At 46.4% G+C, this 23573-nt stretch overlaps 1 protein-coding gene across 4 annotated transcripts in view; it reads left to right on the top strand.

Moving 5' to 3' along the window:
• The window catches only part of WWC3 (WWC family member 3), a 108853-nt gene that overhangs the window by 23288 nt on the left and 61992 nt on the right, over positions 1–23573 (top strand). For 2 of the 4 annotated variants that reach the window (XM_043895388.1, XM_043895391.1), the window contains exons 2-4: positions 16740–16849; positions 20537–20740; positions 21714–21773. In XM_043895388.1, the coding sequence (XP_043751323.1) occupies positions 16740–16849; positions 20537–20740; positions 21714–21773 (374 nt within the window). The remainder of the gene's footprint in view (positions 1–16739; positions 16850–20536; positions 20741–21713; positions 21774–23573) is intronic. The other 2 variants (XM_043895389.1, XM_043895392.1) reach the window with 1 other exon arrangement.

Here is a 23573-nt window from a genome sequence, read left to right as displayed (position 1 = left end):
GAAATGGCAACCCACTCCAGTATTCTTGCCTAGAGAATTCCATAGACAGAGGAGCTTGGCAGGCTGTAGTCCATAAAGTTGCACAAAGTCAGACGTGACTGAAGTGACTAAACCACCACTACCACCACCACCATTATCTGCATTGCCTGGGCAGAGCCTGGCATGTGGCCGGTCCCCAGTGACTGATTGTTGCTGGGCAGTAGTTTATTGGATCCCATCCTATTGTTGGCCATTTGACTTGTTTCCTTTTTCCTGTTATTGTACATAGTACTGTGATGCCCCTCTGTATACATTAAGCTCTTCACCTATTTTAGATCTTGGCCTGGGTGAGTCTTTGTGGGGGAAGTGCTCTGTGCATTGTAGAGGGTGTAGCAACATTCCTGGCCTCCGCTCTCCAGCCTCAGTAGCACGTCCCCTCCACCCCTGTAACAGCCAAAAGTGTCTTCAGACACTGCCGAGTGTCCGCAGGAGGCACTGTGGCTCCTGGTTGAGAATCACTGTACTGGTAGGATTAGTGAACCAAAGAGTGTCAATGTATTTTAAGATTTTGAACCTTAAAATATATGCTGCTTGGGGAAAATACTTCTGTGAGCTGGTGTCTGCTGCTTCTCTCTATTCCTTTTCACCCAGTCTCCTTCCCATGAGACATCAGTGTCCTCCCACTCCCCTGTGACTGTCTGGAGCAGTGCTGTCCAATACAACATTCTGTAATGATGGGATGGGAATAGTCCATGTCTGCCCTGTCTAGTATGGAAGCCACTAGCCACACGTATTTCTTGAATGCTTAAAACACGACCAGTGCAACCAAAGAATGAACTTTTCATTTTAACTAATTTCAGTAGCTAGCCACTTGTGGCTAGTGGCTGCCTCCATGGACGGTGCAGGAAAGTCCCTCTCTAGGGCACCCTCAAATCACCCACCCTTTCTCAGAGTGGCCTCGCTGAGAATCAGATCAATAGCAAATTTTGAGGTGACTTCTCCTTGATTGGTGTGTGGTTTGAGTTCAGCTCCTTCTTTTGTTACCTTCCAGCATCCCCGTTAGGAAAGCAGTCTAAGGAAATAAAGCCTAATTGAGACACGAAGGAACGGGGCTGCCCTCTGGCCCCTTAAGCCTGCCTGGAATGTGTTTGCCTATAAGTCCTAGGGGGCCTGATTTGGGAATTCTGACTTGTAGGAAAGACCCGATAGGAAGATGGACTTTTCCCTTAACTCATTCCATTCTCTTCGTCCTTTTCTAGAAGTTTCTACCTAATCTGTATAGATGAATTCATCTCTTCATTTCTCCCTTCCTCCCTCCATCCTTCTGTTCATCATCCATCCATCCCTCTCTATATCTTCCTTCCATTGACCCATGTACTGATCCAACTGTTTACCCATCTGTCCATCCCTTCATCAGTCCCTTTGTCCATCCTTCATTCCATCCATCTTTTCCTCTGTCCATCCTTCTCTCTGTCCATCCTTTCTTCCATCCTTCCGTCTCTCCCTCTCACTCCATTTCTCCCTCCATCCCTCTAAGCATAGTGCAATTCTACTATAGGGTCAGTGTCTGTGCCAGGTACTGAGGAGGCAGGACTTCTAGGATCCTTGACTTTGTGATATGTACATTTCTGGTGGAGCGTCTGAAGACACTTAACCTTTGATGAAGATTCAGAACAGAGTCTCGGGAGCAGGATTGCCCCTACTTGCAGTCAGATAGCTTCTGCAGGGAAAGGAGGCTGGGGACCCTTGGAGTCAGAAGATGGGTTACAGTCATCTCAGGGTTGAGAGCGTTGGGCTGGTTTGGGGGAGGATAAGGCCTGCTCTTTGTGGTCTCATTCTCTGTGACTGGATTGCTGGGCCTTGATGTCCCAGGTGACTCAGCTGGTAAAGAATCTGCCTACAATGCAGGAGGCCGGGGTTCGATTCCTGGGTCAGGAAGATCCCCTGGAGAAGGAAATGGCAACCCAGTCCAGTATCCTTGCCTGGAGAATCCCATGGACAGAGGAGCCTGGCAGGCTACAGTCCATAGGGTTGCAAAGAGTCGGACACAACTGAGCGACTAAGACTTCGGATGTCCCAGAGCCAGGCAGGCAGAGCCCCTTGCTCTTCCTTGGTTTCTGGTCCTGGGAAGAACTCCTTCCTTCACTTGTGTCCCCTCTGCCATCGTGAAGTAGACCCCAGGTGCATGATGGGAAGCAGCGACCCAGGGGCCAGCCCCATTGACCTTCAGGGTGGTTTGGGGTGACATTTCTGAGCTCTAACCAGATGGGCTCAGGTGCCAAGTGCTGGTGGCTTTAGGTCTAGGAGATGTGCACCAATAAGTAGTTAAAAAAAACAAACAAACTTGTATTTCAAAAAAGCATGAATTGCTTGTCCTAGATGTTGTTTTCCATTTTGGATGCAGGTGGGCCTTGTGTTTTTGCTCTCAGCAGCCAGCGGTCCTGCCCAGTCTGACCCCAGCTCCCCAGCCAGTGTCCAGCAGAGCATGTGCAGAGCCTCTGCGCTGGTGCCTGCAATCTGGCGGGCATGTCTTCCTAGTTCCTGGACACCTTCCTCCAGCCCAGTGGTCCCGGCCTGCCTTGCTCGTGCCTGCATTCCCCACTGGTGTCTGCCCGCCATTGATGCTGCCGTAGAGGAAGTGATGCCCTATCCTGCCTCCTTGGGGAGTCTCGAGCCCCTGTGAGGTAGAACCTTTACAGGGCCCACATTAGTGCAGAGGCGCACTTCCCCCCGCCGCCCCCAAGACCTTCAGCTCTGTGTTTCCAGATGTCCCTGTGGGGGAAACCCAACAGGAACCCGGAAACAGTGGCAGTGCTGACTCCTGTTAGCCTTCCCACCTCTTCTCCCTCTTCCTGCTGTCCACTTTCCCTGTAGCCTGAGGGACTTTCCTCCCAAGAAGCAGATCAGATGTCCATGCCCCGCCTCCATTCCTCAGGCCTCCCGGCGGCTTGTGAACTACCGCCTTGCATGCAGGCCGGGCCCATGCCTTCCAGCAGAGGCTTCCTTGTGATTCACCTGTTCTCACCCCACCTGCACGAGGCCTGGGCAGGTCCCCTGTCTCCTTTGGCAGGTCAGAAGTGGCCTGGATGCTCCTCTGTCTAGAGCTGGAACTGGTCTTTACCCCAGGAGCTGATACGAGGAGTTCTCTTGCCTCTTGCCCCTGGGCGGGGTGGTTTGGGTACAGGGTTCCCAAAACTGGACTTCCCAGACAGGCAGCATTTTGTGTATATACGAGGGCGGCTCTTTGGGTATATGTGTATTAACACATTTTTCTAGGGAGGAGAGTGACGGCTTGTCTCAGGTAAGACCTGAAAGAACCGAGAACTTGCCAGTCCCTGCATCCTTAGCTGCCACATGTTCCTTCATCCGAGCTTGATGGGCAACTGAACGCTTTAGATGTTCAGGCATTTTCCCTTCTGCTTTTATTCATGGATTCAGATGCTGATACGTGCGAAGGGGCATCCATAAAGAATGGAATTCTCATTCCCAAAAGAAAACACGTTAAGTTACGGCTGAAGAATTCACCTGCCAGTGCAGGAGACACGAGTTTGATCCCTGGGTTGGAAACATCCCCTGGAGGAGGAAATGGCAACCCCCTCCAGCATTCTTGCCTGGAGAATCAGAGGAGCCTGGTGGGCTACAGTCCATGGGGTCCTAAAGAGTCAGACAGACACAACTTAGTGACTGAGGACACATGCAAAAAGTTTTGTGTGTGTCTATATTTTATTTTTATTTTTTGGTGGTGATTAATGCAAAAAAGGGTGGGTAATAAAATCCTTGAGCCTCTCAGAAGCCTGGTGCAGGAGTTCTGCAGCTGGGAACAATGCTCAGGGAAGAGCTTGATGCCGGCAGTATTTGCAAAGCTGACACAGAGATCACAGAGTCTGGAGTCGTGTGCCTTCGCCGCCGCTGTGTGCCTGGGCTGAAAGGATGGCCAGACCTTCCCGAGTCGCCTCCCCATGTGATGCCATTTCTAAAGAATGTTATTGTTGGGCCTCTTTGCTCTCCTTGGCCAGTGGGGTTTTCCTCTCCTATTTCAGTTGAATTTTCTTCTTCCGTCAATTGTTGCTATTTTTTTTTCCCAAATCCTTCCTTAAAACCTCCCCTTTTAATTTTTAAATATCCCTTCCTGTCTGTTGTACTCAGTAGTAAGAACCAAAAGTTTATAAGACTGTATTTTATTTTTTCGAGGAGTATTGTATTTTTAATTGCTCTTCTGTCATTTTGGTCATATTAAAAATAAGAAGATGGTCATTAACTTCCCAAACTGTAGTCTCTTTGGAGCAATCATCATTAGCAATTTGTCAGGAGAGTAAGAAGGATAAAGATTACTGAAAATCTGCATATGGTGCATAGATCCTTATCCTTGGGCTTCCCAGGTGGTGCTAGTGGTAAAGAACCCACCTGCTCATGCAGGAGACTTAAGAGACTTGGGTTTGATCCCTGGGTATTGGAGAAGGGCACAGCAACCCACTCCTATATTATTGCCTGGAGATTCCCATGGACAGAGGAGCCAGGCAGGCTGCAGTCTATAGGGTCGCACAGAATTGGACACAAATGAAGCGACTTAAGTACACACACACGCATGCTTATTCTTATAACACTAATTCAGCATCTTAATTTCTAGTATTTTCCTCAGAGATGGTGGTTCCTGGCTGACAGGAACCCTTTATTCTTGCCTGGAATCCCTTCTTTGCCCTTGATGGACGTGCAGAGAGGCCCCGGTGACCCGTGCAGGCATCTCCCCCTGGTCTTGCCAGTTCTTAGGCGCACATCCCTGAGCTCAGTTTCCTCCTAGGTAAAGTGGAGGTGGTGATAATGGGCCTACCTTCTTAAAAATCACTGTGCTGATTGAGGAAGGTTTCCCCCATCCCCCTGAGCACAATGTGGGCTCATGGCTGTGGCTGTACACTTTCAGTGGTGTCTGCAAAATCTGCAGGCTGGTGGGCAGAAGCCCCACGCATTGAGCATGGTGGTCCTTGTGTGACTAGATACACTCACCTGTAGATATATCGTAGAGCATTGCCTTTCAAAGTACTGCTGACTGCTCCAGAAAGTAGGAGAGCATTTGTGTCACATGTGCAACGGAAAGAAAAGTTTCATGACAAAGTATATACCATCCTACCCTTGTGTGGTGTGATATGCTCCAGTATTTTCTTTTTAAACCGAAACACTGATTGGGACTTCCTCTGTCAATTACAGAGCTCACTAATGGGCTGTGGCTATAGCACGAGCAGGATGTTGAGTAATGTGACTCAAATACAGAGGATTGGGAATGATGGGTTTAGAGAATGTTTGAATATGTGTTCAGCTATTTGGAACACATCTGGGACATTGATCAGCCACGACTTAGAATGTGTGAATCAAAATCACAGCTTAACATGAGTGAGATGACAGTCACCTATGTCCTTGGATTTTTTTTTTTCCATCCGTCCAGAGTTTCATATGACTTGGAATCCTGAAATTGTCTTTCCCCACTGTAAATGAAGTACTTATTAGGAATCTCAGTGCATGTGTGTATTTTTTTTTAACATACCTTTTAGTAAGGTATAATTTACATACCAGGGCTTCTCGGGTGGCTCAGTGGTAAAGAATCCGCCTGCAACACAGGAGATGTGGATTTGATCCCTGATCCCAGAAGAGCCCCTGGAGAAGGGAATGGCAACCCACTCCAGTATTCTTTTTTTTAAGATTTATATTTATTTTATTTAGCCATTGTCAGGTCTTAGTTGTGGCACACAAACTTTTAGTTGTGGCATGTAGATCTACTTCCCTGACCAGGAATAGAATCTTGGCCCCCTGCATTGGGAGCTTGGAGTCTCAGCCACTGGACCACCAGGGAAGTCCCCCACCCCAGTATTCTTGACTGGAGAATCCCATGGACAGAGAAGCCTGGCAGGCTACAATCCATGGGGTCACAAAGAGTCCAACACGGCACAGTGACGAAACAACAACAGCAATTTACATACCACAAAAGTTACCATTTTAGTGTAGTTCAGTGAGTTGTAGTAACTGAATGCAGCTGGATGACCATCACCTCAATTTGGTGTTAGAACATTTCCATCTCCCACCCCCCACTTTCCCACTCTTGTCCCCGACAGCCACAGATCTGCCTTCTGCCTGTTTATTTTGGAATGCCTGCTCTCCTGGTTCCTCTTTGTAAAAGGCGGGTTCCAGAAATCAGACTCTTGGGAGTCATCATTTCTCCACGCCCCCTGCTTAGAACCCCAGGGGCTGGGCTTTTCCCCGGTGGCCAGCCGGCCTGGTTGGGAGCCCAGGGAGGAGGAGTCATTGGGGTCCATCAGGAGTGGGCTAGGTTCTGAGGGTGGGTTCAGGTGGGCGCCGGGGGCTTGGAGGGCAGCAGCTAGGGTGGATTGGAAGGCCCCGAACTGACTCTGGGTCTTCCAATGAGGGCCCTCCAGCCCACAGTGGCTCTCTGTTGTTAGCGCTGTGCATCCAGGGTGCGGTTGCTCACCTTTCCTGGCTCTCTGGTAAACAGACTCTAAGCACCTGTCCCTCCTGGCCCCAAAGAGGAAGCCATGTATCCACCATGCAGCAGCCCTCTCCCTTGCATCCAGTCTCTGCAATCTCAGATCTGCACACCTGCTCATGAGCATATTCTGTGGACGCAGAGATGTGGGAGAACAGCTCTTGTGCAGTGTGGATGTATACTGGGCAGCAGGCTGCCTTCGCCATCGATTGAGTTGTGTCTGACTCACCCTGTGTGTGTAGCCGAACACCTAGTGGGTGCGCCTTGGAACTCTGTGGGGGCAGATCAGAGCCAGAGGAGGTGCCAGTCTTGCCCAGAAGAAACAAATGCTCTGGGAGATGCCGCGTGAGCAGATAGCTACGTTCTACTTAGAGTTTTAGGAAATGTCCCGGGAGGAGAGAGGAAGTGCTGAGGCTGGCGCAAGAAAGGATGGCTTTACTTCCTGCTGCGATGGGCTGGGGCTGGACAGGAGGAAAGTGAAAGTGAAAGTCACTCAGTCATGTCCGACTCTTTGACACCAGGCTCCTCTGTCCATTGGATTCTCCAGGCAGGAATACTGGAGTGGTTGCCATGCCCTCCTCCAGGGGATCTTCCCTGCCCAGGAATCGAACCTGCATCTCTTGCATTGCAGGTGGATTCTTTACCGTCTGATCCACCAGGGAAGACCCTGGGCAGGAGGGATCTGCGCCAAATCTTGGAAGATGCAACGGGATTGAGCAGGAAGAGGGCAGGAGGGACGCATGGGAAAGAGAGAGAGTGCTCCAAGTTTAAGCTATTCGAGCAGAGCTTGCTAGGCAGGCGGATGGACAGACCGGGCTGGGGGTGTGGGGGCAGTGGGTGTTGAGGGAAGGGAAGCAGTTCCCTGCCAGAGGTTTTATGCTCTTAGGAGCCTGGCTCTTTCCAGATCCCCACCAGAGGCTTGTGGAAGACAATCTCTTGCTCACCCCTCCATTCTGGCACCTCAGTCCCAGGATTTTAAACTATGTTGTTCCACTCATACAGTATTATACTGCCACATGAGAATAAGGATCACATTCCCTCAGTTTTTAGAGGAAAAAATAGCATGGAAGGAAAATGTACATTTATGCAGTATGTAATAAGTGCCCCAAATCTTGGTATTGGTTATAGCCTTTCAGCTCCACCACCCCATAATAAAGATGAGAAAACTGAGGCACAGCCAAACAGTCATTTGCCCAGGCTTGTCCTCACTAGTAAGTGCTTAAAAATATAGTTGCCTCGGTTGGACTTTTTTCTCCCATGACGTCTTTACAAGTTGTGGCAGTGTCCATCCATTGTCGGTGTGATTTAACAGAACATACACTGTGAAGGACCTTACACTTACTTAATTACCAGTTCATGGTCTTTTTCAGGTGTTGTGACTTCTGTTCACCAGTGTGTGAACCTGTGTGATTACAAAGTGGTAAGTGCTGTCAATAACAGAAATATGGACAGTGATCCCGCTTACCCTTTCCCTCTCCAGGCTCCATGGCAGGAGAAGGATAAGGCATCCAACCCTCTCCCAATAATGTCTATACTTGGCTAATATGCTCTGAATCACTAAGGATGCTCACATAACCAAATAAGGTTAAATGTTCAGACTTCTTGCAGGTTCTGAGTGTTTCTCTTCTTTTTCCAGATCTCCAGATGTGTTAGTTAGCTGATTGTTCTAACAAACAGCTCAAAGCCTCAGTTGCTTAACAGAATAGAAGTTTGTTGCTCATGTCAATTTAATGTGGCCTATCGGGGTGAAGAGGCTCTCCAGACTCTTTGATCCACCCAGACTTCTTCCATGGCTTGGTTCTCTCAACTTCTCAGGTTTTGCTGTTGTCTTACTTCACCCATGCTGCTATTACAGAATATCGCAGTCTGGTTTGCTTGTAACCAACAGACATGTTTTTCTCACAGTTTGAGAGGCTGGAGACCAAAGATCAAGGCTCCAACATGGTCAGGTTCTGGTAAGCGCCTTCTCCGTAGTTCAGAGTCAGCAACTCCTCACTGTGTCCTCACAAGGTGGGAGTGTTATGGAGCTTTCTAGGGTTTTCTATAAGGGCACTAATCCTATTCCCAAGGGCTGCACCCTCATGACCCAAAGACTTCCCTCAGGTCCCACCTCCTAATGCCATCATGTTGGGTATTTCAACATACGAATTTTGGGGGACACATATTCAGACTGTAGCAGTCATTCTCTGCTGGGTTGTTTGTTTCTGACTGACAGGCAAAAGATGTGAGAGGGCATGGAGGGTCCTGCCAGGAGCTTATGGAACAAGCCTGTAAGGGGTATACATTACCTTTGCCTGCAGCTCATTGGCTAGAGCCTAGTCACGGGGCTCCACTCAGCTACACGGAGGCTGGAGAATGTGATCTTTCTGTGAGCCCAAGAGGAAGATGAAGCGGAAGTTTGGTGGAAATGTTTGTTTTGTTCCTATTCAGTTGCTTTGGGTAACAAAAGTGGACTTATAGGAGGGTAGCCTTTAAATATTGGCTCACCTGACCAAGTAGAACTGTTTTATTGTGACTAATGAAAGTTGCATTTGCCATGATTCTCAGTGGGGTTCTATGACCCAATTGATACCCATGCTGGGATTTCAGTAACAGTGACTTTTGAACTTGAGTGAGTTGACTGCGGTCAGGTTCCACCTCTTTTCAGGCTAGCTAGCCCATTTCTCCACTGCAAAAAGCTGTTCCCTTCCATTCACAATGCCACCTGGCATGCAGAGGTTCAGGAAGACGAATGTATCCCTAAATGATGTTTGGTCCCTCAGAATGACACTTAGACAACTCTCAGTGAGATGTACCTGGTTGAGGCATCAAAGATAGTGGGAACACTTGTTGCCACTGAAGTAGTGAGTCTGCTGGTGGGCTTTTGTTTTTTACATCAAAGATGGTGGAGACTGGAGGTCTCCTGCAGTTGCAGTCTTGTGCTACTGGGGTAAAAGGTTTTACCTGCATGTGATTCTCTGTGATCATTTGTCTTGTGGATTCACTGCTGTTCATGAAACCCTTGTCTCCTCTTCCCCTAAGGTTTGTTTGAGGAGCTGTTTGCTCTTCAGATTAGCCTGGGAATCTGCCTGTGAACTGTAAGTGTTAGTTTTTTTGTTTGAATCAATGAAAAGACAGATAATATGTAATTTTTAAAAAATTCTTAGGCAGACAATCATTTAACAAGGAAATCACAGATGTAATTCAAGAACAATTCTAATTAAGACTCATCACTAAAATTGGGTCACTCACTGAAATGTCAATTGTAGTGCTTAGTCTGAGTTCCAAGTATGATTACTCTACCCAAAGTTCTAGAATTAAGACTAGATACGGTTGCCAAATCAAGTATATGTGTATTCTAAATAATAAATGTGATTTTTTGAGTGGCTTCTTAGGGCTAGTGTGGCAGGCTTGTGGTACATTCATTGCTGTTCTAGACTTGACAAAGCAATGAGCTTCTCAACTTTTTGGGGGATGACCCCCATCTCAGGGAATCAGCCGACAGCTCTGGACTGTGGTCATCAATGTTTTTGTGTAATTTCCGTGAGTTCAGGGAGGTGCTCAGTGAGAACCCTGCTCTCAGGGTGTCAGTGTTACACCGTTGAAGTTGGAGAAGCGCTACCACAGCAAAAAGGTAAATAATCCAAGTAAATACCTGTAAAATCCAAGTAAAAAAATGCAAATCCAATTACTACCAAGTAAATAATCACAAACAGCCTGGTCTGGGTGAGCTCTGAAACTTGTTGTGAGCCAGGTATATCAGAAAAGGAGAAGGAAATGGCACCCCACTCCAGTACTCTTGCCTGGAAAATCCTATGGACGGAGGAGCCTGGTAGGCTGCAATCCATGGGGTTCCTGAGAGTTGGACACAACTGAGCGACTTCACTTTCACTTTTCACTTTCATGCATTGGAGAAGGTGGCAACCCACTCCAGTGTTCTTGCGTGGAGAATTCCAGGGACGGAGAAGCCTGGTGGGGTGGGGTCGCTAAGAGTCGGACACGACTGAGAAACTTCACTTCACATATCAGAAAAGGTAAATTTCTTGAGAATTGGTTTGGAATGAAATGGAGATGAATAGTATCCTCTCTGAATTGCATATTTAAAAAAAAAAAAAGCCTGAATGGAAAATATACAGATTATCTTGTACTTCCCTGGTTGTACAGTGGATGAGAGTCTGCCTGCCAATGCAGGGGACACAGGTTCAATCCCTGGTCCAGGAAGATCCCGTGCACCGCAACTACTCAGCCTGTGCTCTAGAGCCCAGGAGCCACAGTAAGAGGAGCCACTACAATGAGAAGCTCGTGCACTGCAACTAGAGAATAGCCCATGCTTACCACAACTAGAAAGAGACCTAGCACAACAACAACAAAACATTATTTTGTTCCAGGAGACTGGATAGTATAGCACAGATCCTGTAGGGTTACCCTGGCCTCCTTTTGATAAAGAAAATGTGTTCAGAATCAGTGTTTACACATAGACACAGAGAACAGAGTACTGGTTACCAGATGGGGAGGGAGTGGGGGAAGGACTAAATTCAAAGATGTCAACTGGATGGTGACCGATGGAAACTAAAGTTTTGGTGGTGAGTGTGCTGGAGTATATACAGAAGTCACAATATAATGTACATAGGAAAGGTATTTAATGTTTTAAGCCAGTGTTGTTGTTTAGTCATGTCCGACTCTTTTGTGAACCTGTAGCCCGCTAGGTTCCACTGTCCATAGAATTTTCTCCAGGCAAGAATACTGCAGTGGGTTGCCATTTCCTCCTCCAGGGGATCATCTCGACCCAGGGATCTAACCTGGGTCTGCTGCATTGGTAGGCAGATTCTTTGCTGCTGAGCCACCTGGTTACCTCAGTTTTTGAAAAGTCACCATTAGGAAGGTTGTATATCATCCAGATGAATTCATTTGCCTTCATGGACTGAAAAAGAATCAATGATTATACTTTGCTCGCTTCTCCCTGCTCTCACCTTTATTTTCCTGCAATTGGAGGTAGTTGATGTCAGATATTCCAGCCCCCTGAGCCCCACTGGGAGGGAAGAATGCATGGTTTTTGAGTCACTGGGTCACGGGCTCCAGCTCTGCTTGCTGTCACACTGCAGTCTTATGGTGGCTATGCTTGGTAGAATAATGACCTCTTCAGGTGTCCACGTCCTACTCCCAGGGACCTATGAATATGTTGACTTCCATGGCAAGACGGACTTTGCATATGTGACTAAATAAAGGATCTTGGAATTGAGGGGGAGTGAAGAAAGCTGAGTGCTGAAAAATTGATGCTTTTGAACTGTGGTGTTGGAGAAGACTCCTGAGAGTCCCTTGGACTGCAAGGAGATCCAGCCTGTCCATCCTAAAGGAGATCAGTCCTGGGTGTTCATTGGAAGGACTGATGCTGAAGCTGAAACTCCAATACTTCGGCCACCTCATGCGAAGAGTTAACTCATTGGAAAGACCCTGATTCTGGGAGGGATTGGGGGCAGGAGGAGAAGGGGATGACAGAGGATGAGTTGGCTGGATGGCATCACCAACTCGATGGACATAAGTTTGAGTAAACTCCGGGAGTTGGTGACGGGACAGGGAGGCCTGGCGTGCTGCGATTCATGGGGTTGCAAAGAGTCGGACACGACTGAGCAACTGAACTGAACTGAACTGAACTGATCCTTGATGATCTGGCTGGACCCATGTAATCTCAAGGGGCTTTATGATTGGAATAGGGCGAAGCAGAGGGAAGGCATCCTGTGAAAGACCTACTGGCCATGGCTGGCTTTCAAGATGCTGGAAGCCACCACAGATGCCAGCAGTCTCAAAGCTGGAAAACAAGAGAGAATGGCTTCTCCCTAGGGCCTCCAGAGAATACAGTCTATGGACGCCTTGGTTTTAGTTCAGTAAAATCAATCTGGGCTTCCAGTCTCCGGTGCTGAAAGATGACACATGTTGTTTAATATCACCTGCTTTGTGGCAGTTGGTCACAACAACATAAGGAAACTAGTATAGTCTGAAGCAAGTCTATTGGAGGTGGAGGGGGAGGCAGGAGGTGGAGTGAATGGAGCTGGTATCTGTGCTGTAACTCAGGAGGCCTCAACCAGCCAGCAGGACCCCATGAGATTCATCAGATCACCTCCATTGTAAAGATTAGGAAACTGAGGCAGGCCCAGGGAGAGAAGGAATGACTTATCCAAGGTTTCTCGGCAGTTTCTCTGGGAACTGGTAGTGACTGAGATGGCCCAGTGCCACTTCGTTTTTGTTGTTGTTATTTTATTTGTGGCCATGCTGGGTCTTTGTTGCTCCACGGGCTTTTTCTCTAGTTGTGGTGCACAGGCTTCTCACTTTGGTGGATTCTCTTTTTGCAGTTCACAGTCTCAGTAGTTGTGGAGCAGGGGCTTAGTTGTTCTGTGGCGTGTGGGATCTTCCCAGACCAGGGATTGAACCTGTGTCTCCTGCATTGGCAGGCAGATTCTTTACCACTAAGCCACGAGGGAAACCCCCCAACGCCACTTCTTAAAGAGCCCTACAGGATGCAGCAGGCAAAAGGGAACAAAAAGAAGCCCATGTCTGCGTCCTGCAGATTCTCCCCCTTCTTGTGGACCAACTCTGGTAAGAACGACCAACAAAACGTATTCATTTCCTCTGCCGAGGCCAACAAGAGCTGTTTGAGAAGTGGGGAATCTACCGTGGGAAGATCTATGCAGGGAAGTCAGCGACTCCGGGTCAATGTTGCTCAGATAGGAGGAGACTGGGGAGAAATGACCACATGGGGGCTTCACCTTGGGGAACGCTGAGTGCCCAGCCCCTCAGTTCATCATCCAACTCCTCCACATTCTGAAAATGCTGGGGCACTTATGCTGTGCACCATACCTGCTTGTTCCTTGATAGTGAAGCATGCTCGTGCCGTCCAGGTTTGTCCTGAGCCCTTGAACAAATGTGTTCAAGAGATCCCTGCAGGGTGATGAGAAAGGCCATTTCTTATTCCACTGCTAGGAGTGTGTACTGATGTTAAAGCAGTTTGGCAGTATGCATCAAGGGTTTGCTATAAGCTCACATCCATTATTTACAAGAAAGAACAGAACATTGGAACATGCCTAAATTGATGACTTGAGGTTCCTGGTAAAACAGTTATGGTTCACTGCATGTGGCAGAAGATTCTCACATGATAGGAAGTGATGGTGACAGAGACTTAAAGGACATGAGGAAAGATATAAATGAAAAAAAAAATTAGCGTGTGAAATTGTATCTAGTGTGATGTCAGCTGTGGAGAAATGTAGGAAAATAAGCTAAACCATCAATCCAGGACTTCTGAATCATAGGTGCTTTTATTTCCTATGCTTTTAATATTTTACTATCTGAATATGTTACTTTGGATTTACGATAAAGAGAAAAGAGCTTCATATCCTTTAACCCTGTAAGTTTATTTCTGGAATCTTTCAAAGAAAATAATTGTAAATACAGTTTACAAGCTGTATGCACAGAGATGGTCCCATCATCATAGTTCTTTAAATGGAGATATAATTCACATATACCATAGAATTCTCCCTTTAAAACATACCATTCACTAGTTCTTAGTGTAATTACCCCCTAAAGGAAGCCTAACCTCTTAGCAATCACTCCCCATTCCCACTTTATCTCTGACCCCTGAAATCACTGATCTACCCTCTGTCTCTATGAATTTGCATGTTCTGGACATTTCTTGTAGATGAATGCATACAGCATGTAGCCTCTGTGTCTGGCTTCTGTCACCCAGCACAGTAACTTCAAAGTTCATCCATATTGTAATGTTTGCCAGTACTTCATTCTTTTTTTATGACTGAATCACATTCCATCCATAGACCACGTTTTATTTGTCCATTTATCAGTTGATGGCCCTTAGTTGTTTTCACCTTTTGGCTATGGCGAATAATGCTGCTGTGGACATTCTTTTGGGTGGATATATATTTTTGTTTCTCTTAGGTATACACATAGGTATAGGATTTCTGGCTTACATGGAAACTGACTAGTTGAGAAATTGTTGTACTTGAGAAATTGTTGAAGTGTTGAACTCATGAATATTTACACTAGTGGAAATTAGGAAATAATATATCTATTAGGAAATAATGTATCTACTGATTGTAGGAGAGTGCTTGTGTTGTGTGCTTAGTCGCTCAGTCATGTCCGACTCTTTGCAACCCCATGGACTGTAGCCCACCAGGCTCCTCTGTCCATGGGATTTTCCAGGCAAGAATACTGGAGTGGTTTGCCATGTCCTCCTCCAGGGGATCTTCCCGACCCAGGGATCTAACCCATGTCCCTTGTGTCTCCTGCATTGACAGGTGGATTCTTTACTGTAAAATATATTAATCCTCCTTCCCTTAATGAACAAAATGTTTGTAAAAATGCAACGTACTTATTCTTAGGTCAGATGTTGGGGGTCAAAGGCAGTTGAGACAGGGTCATTGTTCTCTGAATCTGCTGTTTGGATTTATCCATCTGTTTATCAGGATGACACATCCTCCAGGGGCTTCCCTGATGGCTCAGCAGATGAAGAATCCGCCTGCAGTGCTGGAGACACGGATTCGATCCCGGGGTCAGGAAGATCCCCAGAGGAGGAAATGGCAACCCACTCCAATATTCTGGCCTGGAGAATTCCATGGACAGAGGAGCCTGGTGGGCTACAGTCCATGGGGGTCACAAAGAGTCGGATACAACTTAGTGACTCAACAACAACAACAACACAAAATAAGTGAGCTGGGTTCAGCAGCACTGGAAGAGCAGGCTTCCCATCTATGTTTGTTGACTAAATGAGGTCATATATATAAAAGATGCTTTGAATGCTCCTGTGCTTGGCCATTTTCTCTAGGCTTATGCGTGAATCTAGAATAGCAGAGATGTGCTCAGAACTCAGTTTATCTTCAGGTGGCACTTTGTTGCGGTTTGGTCCCATTCAGGACTTGAGTCATGCACAACACTCTGCCATTACTTGTTTGACTTGGAACCATGCCACCACTATCCCATTCCCTACCTGTAAAGGAACTATGCTGTGGACATTGGTGTTTGGGGCCGGGACAGAGGGTATGCAGTAGGCTCATCTTGTGATGTTGTAGGGTTTTGAACGCATCGTATGTAAGAGGATTTCCAAGGGTATGTTTTACTTTCTATATGTATATTTCTGTTTTGATATTGACTCCTAACTTCTTAAAACCATATGTTTAAAATGAAGATGAGACCAATCAGTGTTGTTCTGATGGTGTTGATCAGTTTGTAAAAGCTGCTGAGAGAGACAGAACTTTGTTGTCAGACCAGTTTGGGGAAATAACATATTCAAAATTCATACTGGTCTTGTGGGGTTTGGCAGTGGTTGTGGTGTCTCACTTTTCTGGGGCGAGAGACTGAAACAGAGATGTGGGAAGATTGAGTTAGTGAAATTTAGGTTATCAGATTCTCATGCATACCAGTCACTGTGCATTTTTAGAGACGGCTGAATAGATAGCTGCCCTGACTCAGGGCAATTTTAGGGGTGGCCTGTTTTATACCACAGCTGTCCTGTCAATCTCTGTGATCATGGGGTGTAGGGGAGGGGGAGGTTCTACTTATCTGGAAAACCTTTCCTTTATCTCTGTGTCAAGCCAAGCTTTCCTGGATCAGATTGACTTCAAGGAGAAACGTCTGTAGACAATATGCTTTTGTTGTTTTTCTCCAGAAAACAAAGAGGATCCTTTGCAGTTTCTGACTCCTACTGAGTAAAGAATCCAGCCAGTATTTAGTAGGCATCTCCTTGTATCGTTACCATGCTTGTTTGGCTTTTTGCCTTTGGTGGGTGGTAAACATTTAACTCCTTCGCTTATGCCCGGTGGGGGTGGGGGTGTAGATGAAACTTACAAATACATTTTAAATACATTGACACCGTAATGTACAGAAACCGAAAGTTGAGACCGGGGAACATTTGTCAGAGAATGAGAACAAAACATAGGTGCTCTCGTGTTGTGGCAGAGCCACATTCCATTGTCATCAACTCATTAAGCATACAGCTTCAAAGATGCTTGTTTTACCTGTTTTGTAACTGTCAATATCTGTTTTCACTGGTATTTAAAGTTGCGTTGTGGGATAGTCATGCTTTTAACCATGAGTATACTGATACTGTTACTGATGATTATTTAGGCAAAGTCAGTAAGTTACTCTTCCAACCAGATAGTTGGAAGGAAAGCAGTCAATTTGTTAAGATGATAAAGAATTTTGTATTAAAACCAAATTCTAGGGTCAGCTCAGCAAACTTAGGTGAAATTGACCTCACTTTCACATTTGCTTTCATAATTTTATTTTGCAGGATAACAAAGCCATTGACCTTTGCTGACTGTGTTGGGGATGAACTTCCTTTAGGATGGGAAACTGTATATGATAAACAAATTGGAATTTATTACATGGACCACATAAATAGTAAGTAGAATGCCACGCTTGAGTTGTTATATATGGTTGAGTTTTCACGTTGATCTCACAGATGCTAGGAACTCTTCTTGTAGAGTGAAGCAATTGTTACTCTCCAACACAGCATTAAACTGGATTTTATAAATGTCGTCTGAAGTGTTCGTTAGCTGAGTTGTTCAAAAATTGAAGTGATTGTACGTTGGCTTGTATATTGCCCAGGATTGCATGGAATATGTTGAATGCAGAGTTTGAATACCTAATAGAAGGAATAAATTTTATAAATTTCCCAGGCAGTCTGGTAATAGAAACCTCTAACCAAATGAGGAGAGTATTTCTTACAGAGTGGAATTTACAAGTTCTTGGAACAATAAATGCCCAAATGATTATCTGAACTTCATTTTGTCTTATCCCTTTGATTTTTAACTGTAATGTGCCAAACCTTTTGGAGCTTTGTGAAGGGAGAAAATGATGTAAGGACCTCAGCTAAAATCACAGGTCCTGGACCCTGCCAGCCTTCTCTGTAGAATTGTTGGGAGCAGTGGTTCTCATCTGGGGCTGGTGTTACCTCCCAGGGACACTTGGTGGTGTCTGGGGGCATTTTCAGATACTTAGCCTGCAGTGATTTGGCTCTTACCCGATGCCTGAACAGAGGGCTGAGTGTGGCCCTGGCCTTGCTGCCCTCCGCAGTGGTTACCCCACGGGCAGGAGGGCTTCTTAGGCAGATCCACTGCTGACAGGATGGACGTGGTGCTTAGCAAGGCTGCACCCAGGGGCCACCCTCCCCTGGCCTGGCTGCCGAGCACCTCAGGGCTGCATGCAGCTGGAGTTTCTGGCTATCTGGGCCACCTTCCCCTCAGGTCAGGGCTTCGCTGTCTCCGGGCCTGGGTGGCGTTACTGAACGGCACAGGCATAGGCCTTACACGACTTTTCTGGAAAGCCTACTGAGGCCCAGGACCACCTTGTGCTGGCTCGTCTCTCGTAAACCCTGCTTCTCCTCCTGCTGTGTCCCCTTCTTTGCTGTGAGTGTGCCTTGCTCGCATGCTCACTGAGTCACAGCAAGTTTTACAAAGCAGCCCTCCGTGCTGGCCACTCAGGAAGGTGAGACCCAGGATCCACTGTCAAGGATTTGATATGACACACTAGACATGGCCACGAACCTGGAAACCATGTAATCACCAAGGACTTTCTTCTAACCACCTTGAGTGTAATTGGGGTGACCCAGCACCATGGAGGATGTGGCTGAAGACGTCAGCTCCAGAGTCATGCCACCTCTTCTCTCTGAAACCTTCAGTGAACCCAACATTTTTTTCTTCCCTGGGGACAAGAAAGATTTTTATTGTGATAATGGGCCAAAGACCCCATTCCAGAAAACTTGCTCCTGAGAATCAAGCTCTCTTTTTTTCTTTAGATTTTTTTTATTAATTTAATTTTTTTTTTTTTTTTTACTGTGATGGGTCTTCATTGCAGATGTGAACTTTCTCTAGTTGCAGTGAGCAGGGGCTACTCTCTAGTCATAGTGCTTGGGCTTCTCATTGCAGTGGCTTCTCTTGTTGTGAAACACAGTCTCTAGGCACACAGGCTTCAGTAGTTGTAGCGTGTGGACTCAGTAGCTGTGACGCACAGGCTTAATTACTGTGCAGTGTGTAGAATCTGCCCAGACCAGGGATTGAACCCATGTCCGTTGCATTGCAGGGAGAACTCTTAGCCACTGGACCACCAAGGAAGCTCCCTTGGGATCTTAACTCTTGCTAGCACAGATGTAAGGGGAAAGCTCTTTAAAGACAGAGAACCTGAGGAGTCACATGTTAAGTTGGAACTGTGCAGATTGACAGTGCAGTGAGGGACCAGAGGGGCCCTGGTCTGGTCACCTTCAGGGTTCCCAAGATCCTCGGGGGCCCTTGACAGAGTGCGAATGATGCCTGTCGACCTTGGTGAGTCTGATGCCTACATCATTGTCAGAGACATCTGGGCACTTAAAACAGCTGTGACCTCCCCCTGCCCCCCACCCAGATCCACTGAATCTGAACTCCAGGGCTAGGTCAGGACCCTGATTTTTGTTATTTTTTGTTAATTCTCCATGGGAGCTTTTAAGACCCAGAGAGGCTTTCCAGGAGGGGACCTGGGATAGCAGTGTGAAAGAGGATAGGGGATGTTGCTCGAAGGAGATTTCAAAAGAAACTTACTTTAAACATCCTAGTGAGTGCTCCTGTGTATGTGTGTGTGGGGGTGGGGGTAGAGATGACATAGAATTTACATTTGTAACCATTTTGAGGTGAGATGCACAGACCATAAGGTTCACCATTGAAAAGTGTACAGTTCAATGGCATTGGGTGCATGGAGTGTTGTCCAGCTATCACCTCTAATTCCAGAACATTCATCATGCCCTGGTAAGACCTTCTGCTTTAAAAGAGGCTTACGTGGTGTAGAATCAGAAGCAGAGTTGGGAAGGTGACTGTGGCGAGCACTCAGAGGATGGCTTTTGGTGGGATGAGGCAGGCAGGTGTTTTGGGAGAGAGGGTGTGAGAATCTGATTGAACTAAAGGGAGAAGGAGGGACGTCCTGGCATCAGTCACTCTTATATGCAGGGGCAGGAATGGCGAGTTCTGGAGGGCCCATGAAATAGTCTGCGTGAGGGATGAGGGGCAGGCATACTCTGAGGATAAGTTCCCGGTTAGCTCAGTGGGTCAGTGAAGATGAAGCCACTCATTCCAAGGGGGCAGACGGAGAAGCAGGCACTTGTCAGCGTGGCTTCCTTTGGATTGCTGTGGTTTGGGTAGCGAAAGGGTGCTGTGTGAGACGGAATTGTTTTGGACGAGCGACTTAGAAGTCCTTTGTGTCCGTCCACGTGGTGATGCCTCTTGGAGGCAGGAGGAAAGAAAAGACGGGCACTCAGGAGAGAGGTTGGAGCCAGAGGTAGGCGTGAGCCCTTTGAGGAGCTGGTTGAATGACAGCCGGAGCGGCAAGTGGGGAATTTATAGGAAATTCATGAAAGATGCAGAAAGTTCTGGTCTGGCATGGGAGGTAGGAGAAGGGGAGTGAGCCAGTCCCCGGGACAGCAGAGGCAACAGCAGCCCACGTTGAAAAAGGCAGGGAGAGAAAGGTTGTATGTGTCTCTTAGTTTGAGAGTGATGGTCTCCTTTGGGTTCCTGTCCACCAACATTTACTCATAGATAGCTAGTGGGAAGCTGCTGTATGATGCAGGGAGCTCAAACCAGGGCTCCGTGCCAACCTAGAGGACTGGGATGGTGCGGGAGGTGGGAGGGAGGCTCAAGAGGGAGGGACACATGTGCACTCATGGCTGATTTACATTGTATGGCAGAAACCAACACAGCATTGTAAAGCAATTATCCTCCAATTAAAAATAAATTAAAGGGGCACTCTTTCTGCTCCCTTCTGATACCTGTGAGAAGCTCTCTCTATGTCTTTTATACTTTAATAAAACTTTTTAAAAATTAATTAAAAAAAATTGTCTGGTATCGTCTTCCCCTACGCATCTACAGAGCTTTCTTCTCGACCCAGGCATGGCTGTGTTGATAGGAGGTGACCCACACTCTGGGAGGGTTCATCATACAGATGCTTCCATGATGTACATCATGGTCAGTCATTAACTTTTGTATTGATTAGTCACATAACTACACGATTTTTCAGCCTAAAGATGGGACTCGGAAGACCCTCATATTCTTCCCCTTTCCATTTCAGAGCTGACCCAGATTGAGGATCCCAGAGAGCAGTGGAGGCGGGAGCAGGAACGGATGCTAAAGGAGTATTTAATTGTAGCCCAGGAGGCTCTCAATGCCAAGAAAGAAATCTACCAGATTAAGCAGCAGCGCTTCGAGCTGGCCCAGGAGGAGTACCAGCAGCTGCACAAGATGTGTGAGGACGACAGCCGCTCGTACACCAGCTGTGAGTTGAGCATCCCCCTCCAGGAGCACGTGGGGCTTCCAGAGCAGGGTCTCTGCAGACCCCAGTCTCTGCAGACCCCGGGCGCAAGTCAAGCAAGACAGCTGAGTAAAGTGCCTGATCGCCTACTGTTAGGTAGTCAGCCACCCATGCCAGCATCCGATGGTCACTCCCTACCACTCCATCAGCAAGTGTTTATCAGGTGCCCACTCAACATGGTGGAGCTGAGATAGGATAAGATAGGATAGGAAAGGCCCCTGCTCTCCTGGAGTTTCCATGTAGGGAGGGAGGGAAGGGAGAAAGCAAGGAAGCACAGTTTCAGGTAGTGACACAGAACCGCCTCCCGACTCACATTTGTCAGCGTGGAAAAGGGTTTACCCGGAGATCCCTGCTCGTCTGGGGTGATCCTGGGGAATTCCTTACAATGGTTTTATTGCTCAGGAGCCTCCACTTATGTCAGGCCCCTGTCTCTTTATAGCATCCTTTCTTGCACAAGACACTGAAGGTGGAGAAACTCAGTATAACGTGGGGAAAGCGGGGAACTCTGCCCAAGTAAGATGGATGCACATTGATGTTCTTCAAAGGGAACCCCTCTGAGTTTCAGAGCCTGCCGAGCATGGGCTCCTGTTATTAGGACTCAGGAGATGCACAGGAACAGGAGGAATCACTCAGAAGCCAGAGCCTCTGGTTCCTGACCCATTCAGTCACTGCCTGAGCCAGTCCATTCTCGACAGAGTTGTCACACTTAACTGCGCACCAAAGGTGTGCGTGGCTGTGACTCGCCCGGTGGCAGTGAGCTTGGGGAGAGTGTATGAAGTTGGTACTGCTAGATTTTATCTTATAAAAACCTAAATCTGATTGAGACTTGGAGGGACTTAGCTGTGACATGAGTGACATGTTGCCAGGCGTGTAGCTCTGGAGACACAGCTTTGAACGTTAAAGACATGCTCAAAGCTTTATTTATCCTGTGTTGCAGGTCAGAATGGAGTTGAGGCGAGGGGGCCAGACATCTTTTTTACTGCAACTGCTGTCGAAGGTGAATAAGCCATACGAGCTGTGGAGAAGAGAGCGGTGAGGGTGGAGTTTGCCCCCTGTAGCAGGAATTTAGGTAGCTGTGTTTCTATGTACCATGAAAGATTGCAGGCTCAGGTATGATGGTGTGTAGTTTCCAGGCTGCTTCATCTCTTGCCCTTCAGCTCTTGGTATGTACTAGGTTTTTTCTTGTTTGTTTGTTTGTTTTACTGTCCATCAGAATGCGATGTGTCAGCTCCGTGCTAAATTTTAGGAAAAGCTGGTTTCTTCATAATTTTCTTTATTTGTCATGTCTTTCTTTGATTTTGGTATCAGGATAATAATTGACCTCCCAGAATGAACTGGGATATGTTTCCTCTTCCCCAATTTTTGGAAAGTTTGTGTGGGATTGGTATTGATACTTAATTCATTGGCAGGCAAATTTTTACCACTGAGCCACCTGGGAAGCCCAGTGTTGATACTTTCTTAACCGTTTGATAGAATTCACCAGAAAAGCCATCTGGTTCTTTGTAGGAATGTTTGTAACTATAAATTCAGTACCTTTAATAGACATGGGCCTGTTCAGGTTTTCCTCTTTCTTCTTGAGTCAGTTTTGATGTTTGTGTGCTTCAAGGAATTTGTCTCTTTCATCTAGTCCAAAAATCAGTAAGCTTTTCTGTAAAGGATCAGATAGTAAGTATTTTAGGCACCATAGGTCATATGGTCTTAGGTGCAACTACTGAACCCTGTTGTTACAGTGCAAAAGCAGCCAGACATGACACGTAAATGACGTGTGTGATTTGTTCTGATAAAGAGTATAAAAATAAGAAACAAGCTGAATTTGGCCCACAGGGAATCTGCTGACCGCTGATCAAGCTGTCAAGTTTTGAAAGTTTTCATAGAATTCCCATGTGATTCTTTGAATGTCTAGACTCTGAGCTAGTGTCCTCTCTCTTATTTGTGATAATAATAATTTGTGCTTTATTTTCTTAATCAGTGTAGCTCAACCTTTATCGATTATATATAGCATTACAGCAAACTGGGTTTTAGTTTTCTGTTTTCTTCCCCTATTTTTATAATTAAAAAAAATTTTTTTATTGATTTGTTCTCTCTAGTTTTTCCTTCTTTCTACTTAGTTTGGCTTTAATTTCTTTTTCTGCCTTCCTAAAGTGGGACCTTAGAGCATTCATTTCAGACCTCTCATTTTCTCACGTAGCCTCTGAAGGTATAAATTCTCCTCTAAGTGCTATTTAACTGCATCCTACAAATTTTGGTTCATGTTTTATGAACCAGATATTCATAATATTTTCTCATTTTCTTTGTGATTTCTCTTTTGACCCATGGATTATTTTAAAAGTAAGCTATTAGAACTTTTTAAAGGTGTGATGTTATTGATTTCTAATTTGATTGTGGTCAAAGACTAGACTATGTAAGATTTCAGTTTTTTGACATCTATTGAGATGACTTTGTGGCTCAGCATATGGTCTCTTAAACGATCTCATGGACTTGTGCCTCCAGGTTGCATTTGGCTGAAGCAGTGACTTGGAACTGTTTCTGAGAGTATAGTTAGTGATTCTAAACCTTTCCAAAAGTTGCTTGGTAGATGTAGGTTGGGCCATATAAAATTGTCACTTTTGTAGCTTAAAAAGGGCCAGTTATTGGCAGTTTCATATGATTCAACCTAATAGAGTGTTTCTTCCCAGGCAACTGGTCAGGTTTGGTTAGGTCTCCAAAGAGACTTGCCCGTCAGTCTTGCTAAGAATTGAATGGAAAAAGAGCATAACAGAAGAACCTGGTAAGAAGTCTCTTGCCAGCAATTGAAAGG

This window comes from Cervus elaphus, chromosome X (assembly GCF_910594005.1).
Source record: "Cervus elaphus chromosome X, mCerEla1.1, whole genome shotgun sequence".
Lineage (NCBI taxonomy): Eukaryota > Metazoa > Chordata > Mammalia > Artiodactyla > Cervidae > Cervus > Cervus elaphus.
This window is presented reverse-complemented; position numbering and strand designations above follow the sequence as displayed.